Source organism: Phoxinus phoxinus, assembly GCF_949152265.1.
Source record: "Phoxinus phoxinus genome assembly, chromosome: 12".
Classification (NCBI taxonomy): domain Eukaryota; kingdom Metazoa; phylum Chordata; class Actinopteri; order Cypriniformes; family Leuciscidae; genus Phoxinus; species Phoxinus phoxinus.
This window is the reverse complement of record NC_136887.1, coordinates 13,139,861-13,165,891: the sequence shown is the minus strand read 5'-3', so window position 1 is coordinate 13,165,891 and position 26,031 is coordinate 13,139,861. Positions and strand designations below refer to the sequence as shown.

General features: G+C 38.9%; 1 protein-coding gene across 3 annotated transcripts; it reads left to right on the top strand.

The window, feature by feature from the left end:
* Window positions 1–872: 872 nt before the first annotated feature.
* Window positions 873–26,031, top strand: ctbp1l (C-terminal binding protein 1-like). 3 transcript variants are annotated; one of them, XM_079631563.1, is made up of 11 exons: window positions 873–1,092; window positions 2,115–2,173; window positions 2,407–2,570; window positions 14,313–14,467; window positions 14,542–14,686; window positions 14,780–14,986; window positions 20,347–20,561; window positions 22,100–22,230; window positions 22,389–22,516; window positions 23,529–23,649; window positions 23,740–26,031. In XM_079631563.1, exons 3-11 carry the CDS (start codon window positions 2,513–2,515, stop codon window positions 23,927–23,929), a joined length of 1,350 nt encoding a protein of 449 aa, XP_079487689.1. In that variant the 5' UTR covers window positions 873–1,092; window positions 2,115–2,173; window positions 2,407–2,512; the 3' UTR covers window positions 23,930–26,031. The 3 variants fall into 3 exon arrangements, with proteins under 3 accessions (XP_079487689.1, XP_079487690.1, XP_079487691.1); XM_079631564.1 differs by having other exon boundaries at window positions 890–1,101; XM_079631565.1 differs by lacking the exons at window positions 873–1,092; window positions 2,115–2,173; window positions 2,407–2,570 and adding an exon at window positions 9,475–9,607 and having other exon boundaries at window positions 23,740–24,957.

The window sequence follows — 26,031 nt, the reverse complement described above, 5'->3', positions numbered from 1 at the left end:
AAATAGTTTTTATAGCCAGCTGAACGAGTGCCCTTTATATGATAATAAATGATCATGTGACAAATAATGCAAATTTAGGGGGCGAGAAAGTTTACCTTCTGTCCCCCATTTAGCAATCTCCATATTTTTGAAGCTTGTTTCCGCCACGGAATAAAAATCACACAAGCATTCGTTTTGCGAATTGTGCGAAAAAAAATCTGCATTTTGAGAAGTCACAAATACCTTTCTTATTTTTTATTCTATTTAATTTTGAGATATAAACTCGAGAGACAAAGGTCACAATTAGAATTCTGAGTTTACATATCACAATTCTGATTTAGAAAAAAAGAAAAAGAATTCTGAGTTTACATATCACAATTCTGATTTAGAAAAAAAGAATTCTGAGTTTACATTTCGCAGTTTTGAATCCTTCTTTCTCAGAATTCTGAGTTTATATCTCACAATTCTGACTTTACGAATTCTGAGTTTACTTCTTGCAGTTTTGACTCACAATTCTGACTTTTTTTTAAAGGATTCTAAGTTTATACCTCACCGTTTTGACAACTTTCTTGAAATTCTGAGTTTTACATCTCACAGTTTTGACTTCTTCCTGCAATTGTGAACTTTTTCCTCAGAATTCCAAGTAGCAAATTGACAATTGTGAGTTGACAATTGTCAATTTACATCTTGCAATTCTGACTTTTTCCTCAGAATTGCAAGTTTACATCTTGCAGTTTTGACATCTTTCTCAGAATTCTGAATTTATATCTTGCAATTCTCACTTTTTTTGTTACATTTCAAGAAAAGAAAAAAACTTTAGTATCCCGTGGCAGAAACAAGCTTTCTGTAGGCTACAGCCTACCTTATAAATCTGATGTATGAAGAAAATAAGTGCATGATCCCGCAACATGACAGACTGACCTGTAGAAGGCGCTCTACTGTACATCGCTCATGTCTCTGCTCTGAATGCTCGCTCTTTCCACAGCACGTTGTCTGTGCGGCCTCGACTTCCTTTTCTGTGCAGATTTCATGGCGAGTGATAGCGGGGAATAGTTGATTCACCTACCGTGACCACACTGACCCGTACATCAATCTCCAGAGACGCTTTTTCGGGTGAGTGGGGTGCGTTACCCTGCTTCTGGACTATCTTTGACACATTACGCACCTCAGACTCTCGATTGTGTGTGCCGTGAGACTCCAGTGTGTTATTATGACTGTATCTCTCACACTCTGTGTGTGTGTTTAATGTTTGGTAGCTCAGTTAGCAACCAGTCTAAGCGCCTTTCTCAGAGTGTACATTCACAGTCAGAAAAACAACGCTATCAGAGATGAATATTGTTATAAGAGCGATTAAAAACCACAAATAAGCTCTTATGTTATCCTTTGCGTGTTTAGTCTAACGTTACTGGATTTGGAGGTTAATTGTGTAGTCATTTGCATTGTGTCTTGCTGCATGTGCTAATTAGCTAGCTCAGCGCTAACTTGAGAACTTAAAGCGAGCGAGGGACGCGACAAAACTTCAACGCACCCGGTTAAATCAACGAAACCGCAAGTTTTTCCCGTTAAACGCGATTGTTTGAGACCGCAGCCGTTGGTCTCGCGCTCGCTGACTGTCCGCGCGCAGTTCTGCAGTCTCGCGCTCGAGACGCGGCGACACGACGCTTGTCAGGATTTATGGATTTGTAACTTCATTTATGTGCTCTTCTGTAGTTTTTCCTGTCCTGAACTACTCTACACAGTCACAGGTTTGTTAATTGAGTCTCACGAGAGTGAAATAACTAAGCGAAATGAGACTGAAGTTAATATTCACGAAGTTATCAACTGAGCGCTCAAAACAACGTGACATACTAAATAATTTTGTTTCTGAAAACGCGCTTATTCGTTCGTTTTACGGTTATTCAGTTGAAGTATCAAATGGTTCACTGAAATGGTCACCAAGAAGCGAGTTTAAAAAGGTAACGTTAGCCTCGGTACTAACAACATTAATGCTAGTAACGTTAGAGAGATACGGGCCTTTATCCTCTTTCAAACGCCTCAGATAATATATGAGTAACTTAAATTATGTGAGACAATGACAGTTTCCTACGCTCGGCCCTTGTTCATAACTAATGCTTGTTTGATGTTATCCCCTTCAGCTGCCATTATAAAAGACCGTGACGTCAGCAGAGTAGTTGATTGGCTTTGACATCATCAGGTGGGTAGTTTAATTTGACATTTTCCCAGCACTATTTTTAAGAATCAAGTCATTTATGTGGTTGAAGACGCCTCACTGTGAATACACATCTCCAGAATAAATAGTCAAGGTATTTTACACCAGATAAAATGCATGACATGTTTATCTTTGCATTTTTTCCCCCCTCCATGATGTGATTAGGTAGTCAAAGTGCTTTTGGTCTGTATCTTAACCTGTGAAATTGATCTTCACAGCTATTTTTAGGATTTGGGTGGTTTCTGGACTGAACGCTGTGCTGTGCCCTCTCTCTCCCTCATCGTGTTGTGGCCGTAGCTGGTCTTACCGAAGAACTGCCAGTCGATGGCTCTGATGGACAAACACAAAGTGAAGCGGCAGAGACTGGACCGCATCTGTGAAGGTGAGAAGATGAAATCATATTAGATGGACAATATATATCCTATTGACTTTCAACAACCCCAAATCTATTAAATTCAACATAAAATGACGTTTGAACCCACTTTACGTCCATTATGTGGGATATTCAAGGACAACGTTTAGGGTGAGACTGGAATCGATTGGGTTCACAGACACCTGTTGATAAAATTTTAAGTTAAGTTATTATGTTTTGAATGGTTTTATCTCTTTTGTTTTATGTGCACTGATGAATTCTACACAATAAGACAATAAAAATGGGTATATTTTGATTTCATGTTGACTTTAAGTGAATCCTTGCACCACCAGATACACAGGCCTGAAAAGCATTGCATTTTGTGTCTTGAGCTGAACTTCAAAAAGTGATTTTTATGATTTACCTTGTAATTAAATTTAGATTTGATGCTGTGGTTAGTCAGATTTGCATTTGCTTTAATAATTGGACTGTTATTGACCTAAATGCATATCCAAATGTTTATAGAGAAGTGATTGATGTATTATTTGTATGTGTCTGGGTAAAGCTTGAGTGAATCATCTGGCAGTGTCGGTGTACTATGTGAACTATCACACATTGAGAAATGGATGGGCCGGCGATATGGTTGTTTCGGGAATGTTTGTGTGGCCGGTGATGTAGTTGTTAGACAGTTTGAGCTCTGTTCTCTTATCTTTTCTCCTTCCTGTTTGTGCAGGGCGGCACGGGCAGCACAGACACTCAAACTACTGTTATTAAAAACAGTGCCTGTGTGTTCTTTATTATATAGTACATTACTACTGAATGAAACTCCTGTCCATTTTCATAAAATCTAGGGAAAGCTATTTCTCTTTAGATTTGGTGAACGTAAATCTCATCTCTTAAAGTCCCTATGAAATCAAAATTTATTTTTTGGGACTTTTAGTATGGATTTGTTAGCCTTACTGTTATCTATAAGTTAGTGCGCTCCAAAACAATGACACAATTCACATAAGATTAGCCTATAAGCATTTAAAACTTAGTCTTTCACTTCTGCCAATACGGATCAATGATTTTGATGACATCACTCTGCACTTCAGCTTCTCATCAGATTTTCTGTCCAATCAAATGCTCTCTAGAATCTGAAGCTCCGCCCCCACATTATAAATAGACGCTGAAGCTGCGGCTAAAATCGATCACTTGTTCACACATTTATTATGTTATATATATATATATATATATATATATATATAAATATAAATAAGGTGAATGGCACATAATGCACTATATAGAAGAACATCTATCAGACAGTGTAAATATGCTTTCCCAGGTGAAAAAGATGCACTAATAAATGTATTACAAATTTACTTTAGTATGTTTTTAGTACAATACAAATGTGCTATATAATGCATTTTTAATACATTTAACAGTACGTCTTTTTCACCTTGGGGCGAATTAAGTTTGGCTTTGCGTTAGTCACACATACACACACACACGGCTCCGGTCCAGAGACACGATAGCACAGAGCGGATCATATGTACGAGTCGCAATGACCATAAAACGTATCGAACCAATTTTAATTTTACACAGAATGCTGCATTTTAAAGTGGATTTATGTCCCGCCCTGTATGGCTGCAACTAACGATTTTCAATATCGATTAGGTGGCCAATTGTTTCTTAGATTAATTGGATAAAAAGCCCAATTTTTTTTTTTAACAAAAAACACTTCCACTTCCTGCCCAATGCGGTTCTTCAAACAAACGTGCCAACTGAATGATATGAAAACATATATAGTGAATATATCTATGCTTTATGCAAAAGAGCTATAAAGCAAAAAGGACTGGTTAAATCCCTACATTAAAAATTAAGAAGATAATAAAGATAAAATAAAAACACAAACTCTGTTAACAGATAAGAGGAATGACACACACATTCACTCTAGACACAGTAACTGTTACTGTCATTCTTTATCCTGTAATTGTAAGAAACGTCTTTCTTTTATATTCAATTACACACTGTTTTTCTTTACAGTTACCACTCTCATAAAGTACTTGAATTGCATGTTGACTTTTTTAAATCTAAATTTAACATCCAACAACAGATATTCCAGCAAAATTTATATTTTTGCGCTGAATATTAATTGGCTCCCTCTCTAATCCGTCCCGTTTGTTATGTTATTTACTCGTTCAGTAAAGTTTGAAGATTAACACAGACTGTCTGGACGAGCCTTTCATGCAAAATGGAAATACTTGCATTAATTTGTAACGCTTACAAATAAGGATATAAATAACCGTAAAATTAAAGTTTTACGCTAAGAGAGCATATACCACATTAAATGGCACACGCATCTATCAAAGGGTCTGACAGGGCAAGCCATGTTAAACATTACTTTAATGCATTAGCTTGATGCTTAAAATAAAAATGCCTCATGTTTTGGGCTGCTTGGATCACGTACCTTTCCAGGAGCAGCTCAATAGTTTCCTCCACTATTTTTAAATGCATTTTGTCCATAGAAATGCGCTATTCAGAGCTGTAATTTGACAGTACTTGCGGAAGTTTGCACGGTGGGCAGACACGACTGATCGATAATGAAATTCGTTGTGGATTTTGATTATTGATTAGTTGTTGCATCATTACCGCCCTGTCTTCCTGTTTCTTTAGAAATGACATCAACACATTTAACCCTCATCCTTCTCTTGGGTAATTTTGACCCGGAAAATATTTGTGAGAAATTAAAAATATATTTATTGGAAGGGGTCCAAGATCCTAGGACTTTTGTCGCACTTGAACTACGAATACACACAAAACATAAATGTAATCGAAATCAAAAAGTTTTTTTGTTGAAATTAAAAAAAGTAACAAATCCTTCCCTCGTGGGTCAATTTGACCCCCATAGGAATTAATGGAATGCGAGGAATGCTAAAATTTTAACAAAAAATATTTAATAATGCATTCTGAATTAACTGACTTTAGGACCCAGCGGAAAGGCTCATTTGCTCCATATAAGGCCATCTAGTGGCTAGAGTCATGAAATGTCATGTAATTGTTTTTTCCCCACAAGAGGTCGGCAAAGACACCCACTTTGAGATATTTTGAGCTGAATTAAAAGGTTGTGCATGAAATTGTGAGTTATCTTGAATTTAAGTTAAAAGAATGTGAGGAATGTGCTTCAATTACTAAATCACTTTTTATTTATTGATCAAATCTAGTAAGTTTAGAGTAGTTTAAATGTAAATAAAATAAAACATCTCCCAATAAATTGCATTAAAAAATAGAATATAAATGATCAAACTGGAATGAAATAAGCTTTCTGGACAAAAAAAAAAAAGATACATTTTAGGGCTGCGGGTCATTTTGACCCGTGAGGGAAGGATTTGTTACAGAACGCGAGGGCCGTGCAGACGTTATATAAATGAATCGTGTGCTGTATATTGAAGTCCCTTTTATTTTTTTGGCTCAACGCTTAATGCAAATAGTTTAAGATGACAAAAGATGACTCCTAGTGACAAAATTCTTAGAAATATGGCCGTTTACTCTTAAAATGAAATAAAAAAATCCTAGTAAAGAAAAAAGTAATTCAGAAAGCATCTTAACCCTTAAAAGAGGTCTTAAGGTCAAAATTGTTAGGAGAACGGACGAGGACTTTTAAGAGTTTCTTCAGCAGAGGAGAAAATGACAAAGACGAAGAGGGAGAAGAAATGTTGCAGACAATGGATGACAGTGAGTTAATAAGACGCTATAGATTAGATCGCGCAGGGATCATGTTTGTGACCGATCTTGTATGGCATTTCATAATGTTTGTAAACAATAGGCACCAAGATACTTCCGGGTGCCAGAACGCGAGTGGCTTCTACTGACTAACTGAAGAGATCCAGCCGACTAGTGGAACAGTTACATAGTTAAAACATTGTTGTTGATCAAAGTTGAAACGATGATGAAAACGTGTTGTGTTTGGGGTTGCGCTGCCATATATACAGCAAAAGGTGTAGGGTTTAAATCGATTTCCTGTGGGTGAGGAGGAGATTATAGCGAGTGGACGTTGTGTCGTCAAAAGTAGTGCTAAAAGTAGGAAATCTTAATGATCCCCTAAATTATATGATTCCTCCAACGTTTATCTGTCTGCTGCCGACCCTGCTTGCCCTTCAACTCTGCTTCGTGTAACGTTATTCTCAAAACGGTCCATCTTCAAAATCATAGCAGAGCATTTATCTTCTTAACCCGGGGAAATTCGAGACTAATATTAGTAAACTTGTCTCTTTTGAAGATCAGACTCATTGCCAGTCACTGCCTGAAGTAAAAGATGGCTGCCCACTCTCACGCATTGACTAGGAGACTCACTTTTCACACGCTCTCACGCCACACATCCATTTTCTCACGCAACTTACCGAAATGTATATCATACATGCATAATATCGACCAATCAGTGTTTTTCAACCGCGCAAACAGGTCAATATAACAGCTGGAGAACAATTATGTCACATAACATTATCGTAGGAAAGCCATTTAATGACCATGATATATAGCACGTTGTTTTGGCTAGAAAAAAGAGCTATAGAGAGTATTTTGCTAATTATGTGTAGGCCTACTATATTACGCATTTATTCTATTTTTTATTTCTATCATTAAATACTGTTGTTATTATGATAAAAAAACGCATTATATTTAAAAATGTTTTAATTTTTTTATTAAATTATTGCTGACGGTGGGTCTCCCTTCCAAGCAATTTACTACCGTTGCCATAGGAACGTCTATTACTGTTGTGACGTCATGGTGAATTGTCGTATAGAGACACGCTAACATCTCAGACACAGTGCAGGAATGACATAACGCCAGAAATTAAAGTAATCCCTTCATTAAGATATTTGGCAACTGTGAAAATGCAGCAGAGATGATTTGGGTCTGTCACAACCTTCTGTACGCAGAGTGATCACAAACATTACAGCACTTTCAGAGCCTCTGATTGTGTCGCAGTTCATTTCGTTTCCACTGGACATTTCCACCATGCAGGCTCAAAAAACTGCATTTATGAATATAGCAGACTTTCCTGGTGTGCAAAATCATGGGGAATGAACCGTTAATAATTTATTATTAACTGCTATAAGCTCCCACGTCTGCTTCTTGCCCCGTGCTGTGACACCCGGCCCGAATGTTCCTTTAAGGATGGCCTTGTGTTCATCCACGAACTGGGCTAACAGTAAACCCTGTTCCTCTGTCCAGTTGGGCTTTCTCATCCTTCTTGTTTTTTATTCCATGTTTGCTACATTAAAACCAACATTCAAACCATCACTTAAATACACCGCAATCAGTGTAATTGGAAAGAGTGGATTTTTTTATTTTATTCTAAGCCAATCAAATACCTTATAGGGAATTAACTGCATGGTAAAAAAATAATATATATATATATATATATATATATATATATATATATATATATATATATATATGTGTGTGTGTGTGTGTGTGTGTGTGTGTGTGTGTGTGTGTGTGTGTGTGTGTGTGTGAGTACACCCCATGCTTAATTTTTCTCTTCTTGGACAACCAACCAATCACAGTCTTCAATAGATTGTGACCGGGGTCAGCCCCGCCTCCTCACTAAGATGAAAGTTGTTGTCTTTTCCTTGCTCAGAGTTGCTCTCAGATCCGTCCCGAATCGCTCTTAAGCTAAGGCTCCTACGTAGAAGTTTTTAAGCTAAATTAGGAGTTTTCTGAGAGGATTATTAGAATCTTTAAGAATAAGAAATGTTTTTTTCTTTTCTTTTTTCAATAATCTTTTATTTGGATGTACGACACAATAGGGAAGAAAATATATTTTGCTGCTTCCATTACATTGCAAATGTTGGCAGATGGATGACACTTTATGAATTAGCTTGGTAAGATTTTTAAATGGTCTCTAATGTTTTTATTGTGGTAACAATTTATTAAAGCAATAAGGCCTTAAGCTGCCCTGTTTAAATATAAGAAACCAACATTCTGTCTTCATTTACCTGCCCCCATGTTGTTCCAAACCTGTATGAATTTTTCTTCTGTTGAACACAAAAGATAGATGATATTTTAAAGAATGTTAGTAACCAAACAGTTGACGACACCCATTGACTTCTGTAGTGTTTTTTTACCTCATACTATGGAAGTCAGTGGGTGTCGTCAACTGTTTGGTTACTAACATTCTTTAATATATCATCTTTTGTGTTCAACAGAAGAAAAGAGGGTGAAAACTATCCCTTTTAACATTTTTTGTTAACAATGCTTTAGTAATTTTAAAGAATTCCACATTGACTGAAGGTCGTTCCAGAACAAAATAAAAAATGTAACTAGTTCTGAATAAATAAATAAAAATGGTTCTCAATTTCCGATCTTGGCTCACATTGTGCCCTTTGCAATGACAATATTAACCCTATATCACAGCCTCTTGTATATTAACTGCTTAATTGTGACGTTTTAAATGCGGATTCAAATACGGAGCGTGTCTTGTGCCATTATTCAATTTACAAGGAGATTGTAGCTGGCAGGTTCACTCTCATCAGCAGTTGCCTCGGGTCAAACCTTATTATTTAGCAAAGCAAGTTGTTTTGCTTGTAGATAACATTCTATGAGAAAACTGCTGTCATCAGCGCAGGCAGTGCGGTTTTATTGAAAAAAATATCTCTGCTGATCATTTTCCTGATATTTAAGCCCAGTTTTATGGCCACAGCTGCAAATGGCAGTGATATTTATCCAAGTGACAGCAGAAGAGAGAGAGCCAGGGGGCGGGAGGAGAGGATAACGGAGGCGTTTCTTTGAAAGAGCGAGGTCATGTAGATGCAAGCAGAACAAGACTGTCTCTTTAAAAAACAACAACTGCCTAACTGCCTCTAGTGCTGCTTGTCAATGCCGTGGAGGTTTGTGCTGGTTGGCCGGCACTCGAAGCCCAGGCCTCTGATTGGACGGCCGCCGTGGGGGAGGGGCCAGTGTGGATGACATGGGAGATGGGTGTCTGCCAGGCAAAAACAGCCTGACACTGATTGTAAAGGGTGGAGAGAGAGCGATAGAAGGAGAGGAGGGGAGAGAAGACAGGCGCGTGGATTTCATGATGCAAGGTTTGGACCTATGTGTACCTGTTTGATGTTGTGTGTATGTGTGTGTGAGTCGCCTTGAAGATGCAGTGCGAGTAATTCACATGGGTGTGGTGCCAGCAGCGGGCGTAATTTTCCTTTTTTGACGCTTATAGTGCATGTCCTTGCAGCTTGAGCAAGAGTGTGTGTGTGTGTGTGTGTGTGTGTTGGCCAAGCAGGAGGCAGGGTGTGGTGCAGCTGTATTATCATCCACCCACCCTTCCCCCCTCTCCTTGAGACCGTGTGTGTGTGTGTGTGTGTGTGTGTGAGGACCATGTGGGGGGTGAAATGGCGAGGGAGGGAGAGCGAGAGAAGGTTTGGAAAGGGGGGGGAAGTAGAGAAATGAGCGCTGAATGAATGGCATTGTTTGCATGGCCATGCTTGTGTTGCGGCCCTCTCTCTTTCTCATGCAGCCTGGCTCGGACTCAACACACGGCATCTGTGCTCTCGCCGGCGCTCGAGCCGTGACCCTACAGAAATAAGTGTTTGCATTGTTCCTTGCGAGAGCACCGCGGACTGTGAATTTTGCCGCTCAGCCATTTTGCATCTTTCTTGTTTTATATGTTATGCTCATTCCACTCCCAGAACGCTCTGTACTGCCGTCTGTACTGTGTGTGCGTTTCCACAAAGCATTGATTTGGAGGGAAACCGGGCAAATATTTGTCCTTAAGTTCTCGTTATGGAGCTCTCCTTAATCATTAGCTGTGCACAGGAGTGTGATACCATGAGTGTGCGTGTTGGTGATTGTCACGGAGGCGTCTTACCCCACCCCCATCTCAGCCGCCAGTGCAGCAACACCTGTCAGTGATGGAAGGGGGGCGTTGGGTCTTAAAATCATAGAATGTAACATGGCTGTTCGGATTTACACGAGCATCGCTCAGTAGAAATAGGTTTTGGGGGTTGTGATTTCTTGGATGAACGGTTTAACACCCTTTCCCCCCCACATCTGTTCTTAGACGAGTGCGATAATGAGATCGTAATTATATGACGGGCAAAATCTCACACCTTGTTATTCGATACTTCTGGCATTACACTGCATCCCCTGATTCCCTTAATTTCTCCTAAAATGTGCAGATTTGGTGATGCCACTATGAATTTTGCCATTTGTAGCACTGTTCGTTATGTAATGCAGTTTAATGATCGTGGTACACAGAACATCCTGATGCATGATGGGAATCTGATGACACAGATCAATTACGTTCTCCTCTTGCATCCTTTCCTGTCTCGTCCCAAGAACCGTACATTTCAGGAATTCGTCCCAGGCTGGATTTGTTTTTGCCTTTGCTCAAAAATGTCCTTCCTGTAGTTGTTCTGCATTTGGCTGTAACAGGCAGAAGTTCCTCATTGTCTGATATGTCAGCTTTTTACCCTGCTAATTTAAACAAAAAAGGTGCTGTGCTGCTGTCTTCGAATATGAACAAAAATGACATCTCTGCTCCTTTTTTTACAGTCAGTTGTGAGACCGTACTAAAATATTTGCTTTTAAGTCTGTCCCTGTCATGTGCCGTATATGCAGTAAATGCAGCGCTGATGGCTGTCCAACACTTTAGTCTGTATGACCATGACCAATCATCTTTAATTTGGCATTTTGCCTTGTAATGATGCGGTGTTGCATTGTCACAGCATCTTTGTACTGTCTCCCTCCTCTTTGTGTTCACCATTGCGTTCTGTAGCATGTCTGCACCTCACAATTCAATCTAAAATAAAGCGTGTGCCGGTGTATTTGCAAGTGACGGGTTCTTACTAGGCATGTTCAAATCTATGTGTTCAAAATGGACCAGTAGACGCTCGATGAAATATGGACGGTAAGCTCAGACCTTCAATAGGGCAACTAATAGATAGGTAGCAAAATTAATGTGCTAAATCACTATAAGGTTATTGCTCAACTTTCATGGCCTTTACAGAAAATCAAGATCTTTTTAGGTGATCACACTAAAACTCACTGCAAGAATTTGTCTTTAAAACTAATTTAAAGCTTGAAATGTTTTTTTGTTTTTTTTACAATTGAGTTTGTACAGTTACATTAAATGTTGATTGTTAAATACATTTTAACCTAATTATTTTAGTGAAATCACTTATCTCTAAATAGAGATGTGCGAAACTACTTGTACTAAACTGCAGCTAGATGGAGTGCAATGGACAAGAATGCAGGGCTCTCAAAAGTTAAACTATTTTGAACGTTTAAGAGTTAGCCTAGTTCACCTTCAAATGAAAAATTCTCACACTAATTACTACAAACATGCATGACTGACATTCTTCTATGAATCACAAAAGAAGACTTTTAGAAAAATGTCTTGTTTTTGTCCATACAACGAAAGTTAATGGTGCCGAACTGTTTGGTTACCAGCATTCCTCAAATTATCTTCTTTTATGTACCAGAGAAGAAAGAAACTTAAGAACGGCATGAGGGCGTGTAAATAATGACCATTTTTATTTTTGGTTGAACTATCACTTCAGCTATCATTAAAATAAGTAATGATGCAACATCTAAAAATGTTGATGTATGTCTCCATGCAGGGTTTACTGTGCACTTTGGGGTGCGGGCTTGTTTGCCTGTTCCCCTCTATCACATTTAGACATTTCTATCTCTGATGTATTAAACCTGAAGTAGTTGCTAGTTAGTGATGGTTTAGCAGTATGGAGACAAAGATAATTTAGCTTCCAGTCTGCTGAATGTAGGTCATTATGAGTCATGTGAAGACTCCCTGCCCCCTTTCCTCATCTCCTTCCCTCCCTCTGTCCCCGGCTCACACTTTCGTTTGTCAGGTTGGGGGGGTTGGGTTGGACCCTGGAGTTGTTAGCTGTTGTCTTGCCCCATAATAGTAACAATCATAAAATACTAGTGTCCTGGAATTTATCAGACCACTAACATTCAAAACATGATCAATCTCTTCTGGCTTCGTAATAGTTTGGTGTCATTTGATATGGATGTTTTGTTGACGTAAATCATCCGTCATCTGTTTGGTAAAAATAAATGCTGATAGTCTTGGAAGGGTTGAGAATATTTAGTTTTGCTTTCATAATGGCAAAATTATGGCATTCTCATTTAAGGATGTTTTTACAGGATTCATTTATTTAATGCTGGTTAATCTGCTAATCTGATGTGATGAACGTTGAAGTTAATGTCATCTTGGTTGCAAACGATGGCAGATGCTGCTGTTGTTTATCTAGGGATGCTCCGATCAGGATTTTTGTAGCCGATACAAATTACATATTTTTTTTTGTCATCATGATTGGCTGATACCTGTCCTGATCATTCAAGCTTTATACAAGTAATAAATGAGCACTCTCTTGAATGTCAGTTTTTTTTTTTTTTTTTTCAAATGAGTTTACAAGACTTAATGTGAAACTGAACATAATTACAACCCATAAGGTGTAATTAAACATTGTCTAATATGTGACTGAGGACATAAACAAAAAGAAACGCTGCAACTACAAAATGAGTATTCTGATCAGGAATATTATTCAGCAAGTGTGGAGTATTTCTTCCTTCCTACGTCCTACTTAAGTAGGCAGGATTCTCTTTATAAATTCGAGCTTTTCTGCATTTTGGGAATATAGTCTTATCTATTCCTCTTTTTATTCAAAACGCATGAGGCTGTACTGAATCGAAAAATACAACATAAATTGCATAAAGTAATCAAATGCACAGTGCATAATCTTCACAAAAGTGATTTAGTTGAGAGCAATGAGAGAATGTTTGATTAACATGAATGGCAAGGACACCAGCATCTTTATAAGCCTGTTTTTTCTTTAACACTGAATACACTGTTTATGTTCTCTTAAGACAAACAATAGGGGTGTTGACTAATTAATTTCTACGATGCATTGCGATGTGGACGATTCTGCATCGATGCGATTCATAATCGATTGTAGCCTATTGATGTTTCTGACGTCATTCTTCGCAAACACGCTTGTCTCATTAGCGTAAAATGGTGGAGGGAGGCTAAACACATGCAAGTAATAAAAAAAGCACCCACTATTTTAACATTTACAGCGTGTGTGTGTGCGCGTGTTTTGTGTGAGCGTTATTGTAACTTAAGTACACTAGACAGTTTCATGTGTTTTTAGTATTTACAAGTGTTTATTAGTTGTAAATGCTCCTGTTGTCTACTGTGTTCAGACTTGAGTTTTCTTTGACTACATTCAGGAAGTGTACTTGGAGCAGATAAAATAAAAAGGGAGTTTATATATCTGACTGCTGTATTCATTGACAAAAATGTAGCCATGACATGTGCAGTAATATTGCGATGACATGAATAGTCATAATCGAATTGAATCGAGAGAGCAGTGACGATTCCCACCCCTAATAAACGACTGTGTATTCGCAAAGATGGGCATTTTGCCGTGCGTGTATGTCACCTTTTCAAGACAAGTAAGATAATTTCATTGTTTCTTGAGAATCGGTTGGTGAGATCGGTCTATTGTAGCGACTCCCGATCGAGCCCTAGAAAGCTTTTTTCGGCCGATCGATCGGAGCATCCCTTCTAGTATCCATAAGCTTTGGTGTTTGTTCTCATTGGCTGTTTGAGTTTAGGTGCGGCTTTACTGTGCTTATTTTAAAATGTTTGCTTGTAGGTTCATGTAAAGGACATATCGTGGTTGTGATGAGAATTGTGGTAATTTGATGAACAATTTGTGTTTCCATTACGTGTAAGAAATGATTAAGGTGATCTTTGGTGTCCTGCAGGTATTCGACCACCCATCCTCAATGGGCCCATGCACCCTCGTCCTCTGGTGGCACTGCTGGATGGGCGGGACTGTACTGTGGAGATGCCCATCCTGAAGGACGTGGCCACCGTGGCCTTCTGTGATGCCCAGTCCACACAGGAGATCCATGAGAAGGTAATGTCACATGTTGTGCCCATATCCAAGGCTTTTATACAGTCAGTATATAATGGGGTTTTGTTCTGCCACAGGTCCTAAATGAGGCTGTAGGTGCTTTGCTCTATCACACCATTACACTCTCGCGAGACGACCTGGACAAGTTTAAAGGACTTCGGGTCATTGTGCGGATTGGCAGTGGATTTGACAATGTTGATATAAAAGCTGCAGCAGAGCTGGGTGAGTGTTGTTCCTGTGTTGTGAAATGATCATGTTTGATTGAATGAGTTTCAGTCAGACTGACCGTTTAAACTGGTTCTCCGTCTTAAACAGGCATAGCAGTGTGTAACGTGCCAGCCTCATCTGTGGAGGAGACGGCAGACACTTCCATGTGTCTAATTCTGAATCTGTATCGCCGCGTCACCTGGATGCATCAGGCTCTGCGTGAGGGCACCCGTGCCTCCAGCGTGGAGCAGATCCGGGAGGTGGCCGGAGGCGCTGCGCGTATTCGAGGGGAAACGCTGGGCATCATCGGACTGGGTGAGTCCTGATATGATTAAATCAGGGCTGGCAGGAAAACCAAGGCTTTTTGAATGAATCAGTTCTATTAAGGTGACAGCTGACAGCATGTTTACCACTCAATATATATAACTACAATATACGTTGTATAACTAAGTATAAAACATGACGAACAGCAGCATTTAAATATTAATGGAGGATTTATTTAAATAGTAATTCACTAAAGAAGATTTAAGCAAGAGACTACAGTCCAAAAAAATTTAATGCACTGGTCGATTTTCAGATTTTGGGCTATTTAGCTTTTCATAAGTTGTTCCAGACTAAGAAACGTCCAAAATACCCTTAAGTGTTTATTTTTTTGTGTCTGTAGATTTTAATTACAATAAATATTTTTAAAGATGCTTTTCTCAAAAGGAGATTTTTGTCATGCACTAAGGCTGTTTACACGGAAACGATCTGAAGAGAAAATGCAAAAGTGGCGTTGCGTTATCACTTTTTATTCTGCGTTTAGATGAGCGTTATGAGGGGGAAATCTGCGTGCATATGGTGATGCAAAAGTGTGTGAAATTCGATGTAGTGTGCACTCCAGGCGGCTAGGTGTAGGTGGCAATGTGAAGCACTGAAAGTGAAAGAGCCGCTGACAGTTTTTCATGTTTAATACAGTAAAGCGGCTGCTTTAACCCTCGGTGCTCTTCGCGTGTCGCTCAGATTTTTTTTTTTTTTTTTTTTTTTGTCGTCAATGAAATTAATGCTATATTTTTGTTTGATAATGTTTTGTTATTTTCCTGTACTGGTGCATGCCTGTGACGTTAACGCGTACGCGACGCCTTCACTGTCTAGCAGACTTTTGCGTTTTTACCCTTTAGACGGGAAACCGTCTAGGTTTTTACCCTTTAGGTGGAGCGTTTTTAAGATTTCCACTCTGTAGGGTGGTTTCACTTTTTTGTGTTTTTAAGCCCCAAAAACGCCGTCGCCGTGTAAACAAAAGGCAAATCCGATAAAATATTTTTACGTTTTCACCCGTGAGCGTTCTCGTGTAAACAGGGCCTAAGGCAGAAATCTCCACCTTCATCAGCACTTACTCCAAACTATACAGTTTTGTGTTTCTCTCTATTACAGAGAGGTTTGTTCATGTATCATTCGCCCTGTTGTATACAATGTTTTATTTGTACTTACTAATTTTCTTTTTCTGTTGGTATTTTCTAATTTATGAGTGATAAGAGATATCCAAAATCCTTTTGTAAAAACCTTTAACTATAGTATGTCAAGAAAATGAAATGATAATTTTGAACAAAATTATCCAATGTTAGGATTTCTGTTCTGGAATTGTATGTAAATTAGTGCATATTGATTTAGATCATGCTAAACTTGCATTAGGGCCGCAGGACATTGAAGACAAATGCAATGACTCATTAAATAATGCTTTATGCGATATAATGCTTCAAGTCTGCTCAGTGTACAGTGCAACAACAAAGAGCTTGTTTACATTTTAGACGTCCTACCAAACAGGACCACGTGGAGATGCCAAAAAATGCTCATCAGTATAACGGACTTGGGCACTTACTGTACGACTACTGTACGTCACCGCAATCCTCTTTACCTTGATTACAAGCCGCATCCATCAAAACTTTACTAGCGATACGCTCGTTTGCTTTATTCAGCCGAGAAATGTAGCTTTCATTCCAGCAGTGGGATGTTTAGAAGTTTTGTTTAGTCTGTATTTCAAACAGCGCGATGCGGGAGGGCACTCGCTCTTCAGAAACAATCACAGAATATGACAGAGCTTGTGTTTTAAAGCTGAACAGACACTGGAATGAATAATTAACTGAAAACTGGCCGCTAGTCACTGTTCTCTGCCATCTCTGATGTAATAAGCCTGGTTTTCTTTACATAAGTGCTTTTTTGGACTGATAGTTTGAATGAATTTGCTTATTGTTTAACTGGACTGAGTTTAGTGGCTTAAAATGATTTAATCGCAAATAGTGTTGTAAGGTATCACAATACCCTGTTATTAAAAATGGTACGATACCACATTTTAGTGCCGGTACTTTAAGAATGACTCTTCTAATAAGAGCCGCTGTCCTTCTTTTGCGTTGATGTGTGACAGCAGGAGGGGTCAGGGTGTGTGCAGAGCTCTGCTTCCACTCCAGGGAGTAAAACATATCCGTGCAGTGCATGATGGATTGACATTTTAGAGCAACAAAGAAACATGCATGCATGAGAAATGCAATAAAGCATCTGACGTGTTTGATGTTAAAAAGTTTTCAGAATTCAATGCACTACTAGCGCTGCTGTGGTCAGATCTGAAGCGTGCGCACAGAAAGCTGCCTTTCAGACAGCATGCAATCACAAATTCAGTTTTCTTTCGAAGATTATTGTGCTTAAATGGTCAAAAAAAAAATGCACGTCCTGGAGAGTATTCCAAGTAAACAGTTGTGTATGTTTTTAGTGAACAAAAACAGTTTAGAAAGAATTGGGATGTGTTCCAGTGTATTGGGTTCGTGTACTGCAAGTACCTGATGCGGTCTGTTAACCAAACAATAAAAGAAAATACAAGACCGGCCACTGCTTGACTGAATACCCTAACTATATTTATTAAGAGTCAGAATGCAGTTAGTTTGTAGAATAAAGACTACACTGTTTTTTTTCCATTTGATTTCATTTCTGACTACTGTTAAGTAGACCTACCGTAGCCTACCTGAAAAATATAGGCCTATAGCACAGTTTATTTCATTTGTATCTTTCTTATATGGTATTTGTAATTGTTGTAATTTGCTTCTTTGCTTTTTTTTTTTATAAAGATAAAAAAAATGTGAAATAACTATAATGTGATATAAAAAAATATTCAAATATATCATAATAAAAGATTTTGGTCATATCACCCACCCTTAACCTGTTTAGCAAATGTTAACATGATTGATAGTGATTGTTGCAAACATCTCTGTAAAGACATTCACACCGTGGAGTGTAATAATTTTTTTTAATAAAGGGGAGGGTCAAAGATGTAGGGCAGGAACACACTGGTCAAGTGAGTTTTTTTTATTTTTTTATTTTTTATAAATCAATGAATTTCTGTCATATTATTCAATTACTTTTTATGTTTTAGTTTTTTGCTGTGGTGTTTTAGTCTGGTATCAAAGTATCATTTTTGTTTTGTGATGACACTAATAACAAACAGAGAAGTGAAATTGGATTAAAAGGTTAGAATATAAATTTATGCCTACCAGTGTTACAGGTTCTTGTGTCATTGTAGAAGCTCATTGTGATACTCACTCAACATCATGTAAATGCATGACATAAGCATGTGAAATTGGATCATTAACAATTTAAGTAATTTATTTGAATTAAATTATTTTGACGCATCAAGGATTGAATTAATTACATGCATTAACGTTGACAGCCCTATTTAAATGTATCTAAAAAACCTGAAAATGGTATAACCAACATGTTTCACATTCTTTTTGTGAGAACAAAGCATCCCTACAACTTCGTTTTACTGTAGCATTACATAAAGTATGTTTCATTTTAACATTAGTGTAAACCTAACTACATTGTTTATTTAGCAACAGAAATTAAATAATCAAATTTAAAAAATAAACACAGTTGAGTCTTCACTGTATGAATTAAATATACACTTATCAAAGCTACAAAAGTTATTCCGTCAAGAGCAGGAAGTGATTTTCTGTCTATTGTAGTTTGATTAACATTAAGCGCTCAGACAGAAGCAGGTTTATAAGGCTGCTGTCACTTTAAAAGCTGCACAAATCCAATATATTGCTACACACACTTTCTCAACTCTACTTCACTTAAGACATAACTGACTGTGTTGACATGAATACTCACCAAGATGGGCATTTTGACAATTTTGTGTGTATTTGGCTATATAAGCTGCGGAAGAGAACTGAAATCAGGGTTATGCGCTGTCTGAGACGTGGCTTCCTCTGTGCGTGAGTACTTCGCTTATTGCGCCTAATAACATTAACCATGTCACACGTATGTAGTAGCAGTCATGTGTCCTGTCTATTCTCTGCATCGACCTAAAACCTGGACTTTTAGTAATCTTTTGAGGTATTAAAAGATTAGTTATCTGAAGCCATTGTGAAATGCACTTTTGTGATATTTCTATAATTTCTATATATAGTGCAGCCCTAACATGCATATTTAAACATACCATTTCAGAAAACTTGTTGTATAAATCAAAATGTAATTCTTAATGTAAACGGTCAACTGGGGAACTTTGGTGATGTTTTTTTTTTCTTCTTTTTTTTTACTGGGGTGTCTTGCCTTAAAATGAAAATCAGTGAGTCGTTTTCTGAACCTCAATCTAATCTCTGGCTTTAACTGATTTGAGATTAGTAATGTGGTCAAAACTAAGCTAAGACTAAAACTAGGGATGGGTGATATGGCCTAAAATCCATATTGCGATATACATTGCAGCCTCTTGCGATAACGATATATATAAATTATAATAATTTTTTTTTTTAAAGAAAGAAAGAAACGTTGTATGTAGTTTTGAGAACATTTGTTGTGCAAAACAGTAATTATACAACATGATGTTGCAGATTATGTTTCAAGTACACTAGCTGCAGAGACTTTAACAAAGAAAAACCTTAAAGTATTGGGTTTCTTTCCTTTAGTGCAGAGCAAACCATTCTTAAAGGCACTACACTTAGGCCTAGTTAGTTAAAGTCCTTGGTTCTTAAATGCCACCCAAGATGCAGAGAACAGGAAAAACTGGTGTCTTTTTGGCTGTGGAAATGACTGAAAAATAGTAGTAAAATTGTATTAAATGCATTTAGGGTGAGATTACTATATTTTCAGGTCAATCCGTGTTCTGACCACGAACCATGCGCTGTCACTTTAATTCAGTGTGTGCAGCACAGCAGAAATAGACTCGGTGCAGAAACGATCGCTGCACTGCTATACGCACTGCACCTGTAGCGCATTGGTGGACCGTATCCACGCGTGACAGCTCTAACCTGTTAACATGGGTATGAAAAAAAATTACGCACCGCATACACAATGCAAACGGAGTAACGTTATGTGAAACGGACGTAGCTGGAACTGTTGCCCCACACACTCTACAGAGTTTTCTGCTGTTCGTCGGACGGCTTAAATCCGAAACAAGTCCAAATAATGGATGTTGCACCGGTCTTTTTCACCAGCTCCTCCGTTTCAATTTCAGCCATGTTTACTCAAGATAACAATACAATGATGCGTTGCAGCTTGTGGCTCTAAATTTCGCAGGTAGATTGCGTCAACAACATGCATTATCGCTAAATAAAATCTCTATCGTAGGCCAATTTTGTATCGTTTATATTGCATATCGTTTCTATCGCCCATTACTAACTAAAACGGTTTCTTATGATGGCTGTTTTTAGGACGTGTGGGCCAGGCAGTTGCTCTGAGGGCAAAGGCATTCGGGTTTGGAGTGATTTTCTATGACCCGTACCTGCCGGATGGGGTGGAGCGATCACTAGGGCTCCAGCGCATGGCGACACTACAGGACCTGCTCATCCACTCGGACTGCGTCTCGCTACACTGCAGCTTAAATGAACACAACCACCACCTCATCAATGACTTCACCATCAAACAGGTACAAACTCCAGTAACACTCTTCTCATTTAACAGCACTGTTGAAGCCATTTGGTTCTCTGACTGCTTTTGGTATGAACCTGGGTCTGTTTGACATCAGAGTTTGATTCATTTGCTTTCTGTGAAAGCTGTTTTCTGAACTTGGGTTTATGCGATGGGACCGCACCCCATTCTGGAAAATGAAGGACTGGAATATTCATCTTGTGCATGTGAGCTCCAGTACGGCTCACAGTTGGTATGAAGGCAATCTGGCCTTATTTTAAGATGTAAACTCCCGATGCCGTGTATTGCACAATTATTCCCAAGATAAATGGGAAAAGGTTTACTCTTCCAACACATCTGTGGCAGACACACAAACATTATCTCTGTTTTAAGGAACCTAAAAGGAGCAAAATACTGAAAGTGGTTCAATCACAAGTCATTACTAAGCTGCAGTTGCTGCTATTAAGTGAACACATTTTTGAGTGCAAAATGGCTCTTGGGGAATATTGCAGAAAGCAAGGTTAACTTGCTGTCACACAAACCCTGAACTTGGTTGATTAACCCAAACCTTTCTTACTCGAGGTTATCAGTTCCAAAGATCCATCATGATATACACATAAAGACATATTCTCTACAGTGCGCCAAATACTGGAGTCCACATGGAAATGAACACTAAGTTGAAGTGTGATATACTACTGCTTTCTGTTTTTTAATGTTAATTTTATATCCTTTGTGTATATCACCACCTACTGGGTGGTTGTGCAATAATTTTTAATCATGTTTTTAATCAGTTTATTTGAACAAGAATTGTATAATTTTTTGATGCTAAATAAAATTAATACATAAATTAAAGAAAGATTGATTGAACTAAAAACAGTCTTTGCTTGCAGAGATATGGCTGTTAGTTTTTTTTTTTTTTTTTTATAACTAGTCCTTTTGCTACATTTGTTGTGAGATCTATCATGTATTTTTATTATAGAAATGCATAATATAGAACGTGCTGTTGCATAATTTTTTTTTAATGTATATCCGTAGAAATAGAGTAAAATAAGATAAACATTGCGTGGTTCTAATACTGCTTTATAATAAAAATGAAATCAATGAAACTATATAATATTGTGCAAAATCTGTCATGCCCATGGAGCCTCATCAATAGGGCATAATATCTATAATAATAATAAAAATTATATAAAATAATATTTGGTTCAAATTAAATATCTAAAGCAAGAAATCATATGGGTTTTATAGAACATCACTGTTAAAGTATATAATATAAATCAAACAAACCTACACTCATGTAAATGAAGCGCATATATTAAACCCACATGACACGTTTATTTAATTGAATTTCAGCCATTGTGAATTCACAATAGCACTATGCTATAGTCTGGTTTTTACATGGGTTTTAATATATCATGCAGCAGTAGAAAACGGTCTAATAATGCTGTTCATGGTTCCTCGTCCATGGAATGCACCATTTACGGTATTTTGCCGGTTACCCAACACGGGTAAATTGGCTTCGTTTTATTATATGTCATTTTTTTTTTTTTTTTGTAGATGCGCCAGGGCGCCTTCTTAGTGAACACTGCGCGTGGTGGTCTGGTGGATGAGAAAGCGTTGGCCCAGGCTCTGAAAGAGGGCAGAATACGGGGAGCAGCGCTGGACGTCCATGAGACAGAGCCCTTCAGGTGAGAGAAACAAGTTTCCTTTTTGCTTTCATTATTTTATAATCCAGTAACTGTATAATCCATATTCAACTATTGGCCTGTGATATACCCCCTTATACCCACCCACACACAGTTTATTTTTTTTCTTAACCTGACACTAACCCCATTTTCTTGATCAGTTTCTCTCAGGGCCCACTGAAGGACGCCCCAAATCTTATCTGTACCCCACACACATCCTGGTACAGTGAACAGGCCTCCATCGAGGCCAGAGAGGAGGCGGCGCGGGAGGTGCGCAGAGCCATCACAGGTCAGAAAACACCAGGTGTTCATTATCAGCCTGTGCCTGCTGGGAATATCTGCTCGATTAAATGCTTTGCAGGAGGATTCACTTATTTTATTCTATGCCTGGTTGACATGCTTTGCAATCCTTATCATAGAATAAACGAGTAATACAAAACATTTAAGTATCCTTATGTGCCGTTATAATTGAGCTGCAGCAGGTTTTTGTGAGGACGTTCAGATTAAGACTGTCACTTAAGCACACGACACAGTGAATTAAGCAACTGAGTTTGCAAAGTTTGGTAACTTAAAGGGATAGTTCACTTTAAAATTAAAATTCTGTCATCATTTACTCACCCTCAAGTTGTTTCAAACCTGTATTAATTTATTTCTTCTGCTGAACACAAAGGAAGATATTTTGAAGAATGTCGGTAACCAAACAGTAGACTGTACCCATTGACTTCCATAGTAGGAAAAAAAAATACTATGGAAGTCAATGGGTACAGTCTACTGTTTGGTTACCGACATTCTTCAAAATATCTTTCTAATACAGGTTTGAAACAACTTGAGGGTGAGTAAATGATGACAGAATTTAAATTTTAAAGTGAACTATCTCTTTAAGAAAAATGTTAACGGGTCATCAAACAAATCCACAGCCCAACTATTGGCAATGTAGCTACATAAATATTTATTTTTGTTATTATTATTTCAGTATGGAGTTTCAGCATCTGTAATTTGTCCATTTTGCTCTCTAACAAGTTAGTTAAAATGCTTTTGGTGTCACCACCTTTCACCATATCATACGTCTGTGGAGTAGTTTAAGAAATCATTGTGGAAATGGAGGTTAAAATAACAATTCAATTTAAATACACCCAATTCAAATGAAATACATTTTCTTATCAGCATAAAACCACATATAAATCCCTTAGAGTTTATCACCCCTTCTTGTGTTGACGCTGTATAAATGACTGATTAACCACAGCCTGTGTCTTTGATGCGAGGCTTTCATTCATGGTCCATGCTCTCTTGTGTCCGTGCAGGTCGTATCCCGGACAGTCTGAAGAACTGTGTGAATAAGGAGTATTTGATGGCAGCCTCTCAGTGGCCGTCTATGGAGGCCACCACCGTGCACTCTGAGCTCAACGGAGCTGCAGCCTATAGGTGACTACACCTCTGTCCCGACTGCTATTAGATGTCCTACAGTATGTCACCATGTTGAGAGAGTAATAACTGACCGTCTCTCTGTCGTAGGTTCCCTGCAGGGCTGATTGGTGTAGCAGCGGGCGGGCTGCCTGGATCCGGGGCAGGAGTGGAGGGCATTGTGGCTGGATCTCTGCCCCTGGCCCACGCCATTGCCCCGGTCTCACACCCGCCTCACACCCCATCGCCTGGACAACCCTCCAAGGCAGAGGCGGACAGAGACATCCCTTCCGACCAATAGCATCCCAGCACATTCCATCTTTGCCCTGATTGATGCCCTTTCACCTCACCCAGGGGGACCGACACCCCTTGCTTTCAATGTGACCTTGGGTCACCCCAGTCCAACAGAACACATGTACAAACCCAGGAGTGAAACCCTCTACCCCAAACGTACCCCTCATTTCCACTCGCTGTATCCTCTGTTGATCACTCTGGCAGAAAGCAATAACTTCTCTCAAGGATTCAATAATTGGGTTGATACACACTATTTGTAAGCTATGAAATCCCAATTCCTTTGCATTGCATCTACTCTGGACTAGTTGGAGTTTGTTTCCGAGTAGTGTTTCTTACATTTTGTTCTTTTCTAATCTGTTTTAACAGCGTGGAAATAAACGCATGGACCTTGTTTTCTTTCCTTCGTCCCCTGCCCATTCTCCTCCTAGCATAAATTTGTAAAACCTTCTCAACCTGTCCCATCTTGATCATCAAAACAAAGTAACAGCTGGCTAACATATTTGATTAAATTCAGCAGCCATCAGTGTTTATTTCACAGCTGGTGTTCAATAACAGAGATCAAGGCTAATGGTGATAGCCCGTGGCTAAGAGTAACTCGGCCCATGGGAAGAGCTCAGATGTTTCGCGTTCCTCTAACTCTCTCTTCATGTGGAAGGCATCTTCTAGAATTGTCCATCGTCTCTCCCTCTCTCTCTCTGTCTTTCAGAAAACAAGAGAGATTCACCCCCAGAGCTGTTGGGGGTTTGATCATGTGCTCCACTTTAAGTCACAAGATTTACAGCGTCCGTAATGCCTGAGGTCTGCATAACAGTGTCATTGAAATTGCAAATGTGAGATTCCATCGTCTTGTGATGGCTGACTTAATTTTATTTTGTGTCGCCCCTTGTGCTGCTTTGTGAACAGCTAGATGATGGGATATTGCTCGTAGGCTGCCATCTTCATAAACGAAACTTTCAAACAAAGCCATAATCATTTGACAAACTGTAAAATAGCTGGTTTAACAAAACATATCCGACACATCTTAACCCCCCCTCCAAAAACAAAAAACAGATGCCCTTTTTTACAATGTGCGTACAACATTGACCTCCCCTTGACTCATACTGAGATCCACCATTGCTAAGCTGATAATATTGGCACCTTTTTTATTCTTAGCCATTTGAAGAATATTTGCCTTGTTTTCCATATCTTCTCTCTGTCCTGGATTATATCTTGCTGTACTTCCTCCTTGTGCCTCCTTTTCCGATTAGGCCTTCTCTTTTTGACGTGGCGAGGCACACCGTTCCACCCTTCATATCTCCGCTCTCGTCCTCTCGCCCCCTCCATCGATTCCCATGAAATCACTGTGTAGCGCATTCACCTGCCCTGCCCTGCCCTTCCTCCTTTCCACAAGGCACTTAAACTCTTAATACACTTTGTAATACGTTTTCATACAGGCCTGATAAAACAAACTGAACTTCATCCACCTTTTTGGGAGGAAGTCCTGGTTTAGGCGAGCTGGGGCTTATGTGCTCTGGAGGCTGCAGTAACGTCGATGGCCAGCAGGTGGCGATGACTTGCTTTCCCCCTCAGGTTTGGGCTCAGCCGATGGTTGCACAGCGAGCCTTCTCGTGAAGGTTCAGACCTGTTGTGGGCTGCTCAATCTGTCACTCATCTACACACTTCCAGATACTCAGGATGGGTGATGTGGCAGCTCTGTGCCACACTGTTAAAGCAGGTCATACCCTGAGCTTGACATTTGCATGGGCGTCTTCTATGATATCAGCCTTTGTTTTCTCTGCGTTTTCACCGTTTAGAGCACAGAAGATAAGGTGGAAAGAATGTAAAAGCTAGGTCACTGAAACGCTGGTTGCTTTCCAAAGAAGGTAGGAGAGTGTCTCGGGGTAGCGTTCTGTCTGAAGAGAAAGGCCTTTCTAGTACCTCAGTAACAGATATTGAATGTATGCTCAAATCTTTCTCGCTTTGTACAGCTTTTTTAGATCATAGGTTCCTATTTGTGAGGGGGTGTGAATGAGTCTGCATGTATGTGACCGTGTGCGACTGCTTACTATCCAGTACATCAGTTAATTTGCAAATGACAAAATAAAGCTTTTTTTTTTTTTTTTTTTTTTT

Bases quoted from the DNA above. Each gene is read 5' to 3' on its own strand.
- ctbp1l (XM_079631565.1), top strand. From the start codon at position 9,490: ATGGGAGATGGGTGTCTGCCAGGCAAAAACAGCCTGACACTGATTGTA. The intron at 14,987-20,346 runs GTGAGTCCTGAT...GGCTGTTTTTAG, and splicing joins GCTGGGCATCATCGGACTGG to GACGTGTGGGCCAGGCAGTT. The intron at 23,650-23,739 runs GTGACTACACCT...TCTCTGTCGTAG, and splicing joins AACGGAGCTGCAGCCTATAG to GTTCCCTGCAGGGCTGATTG.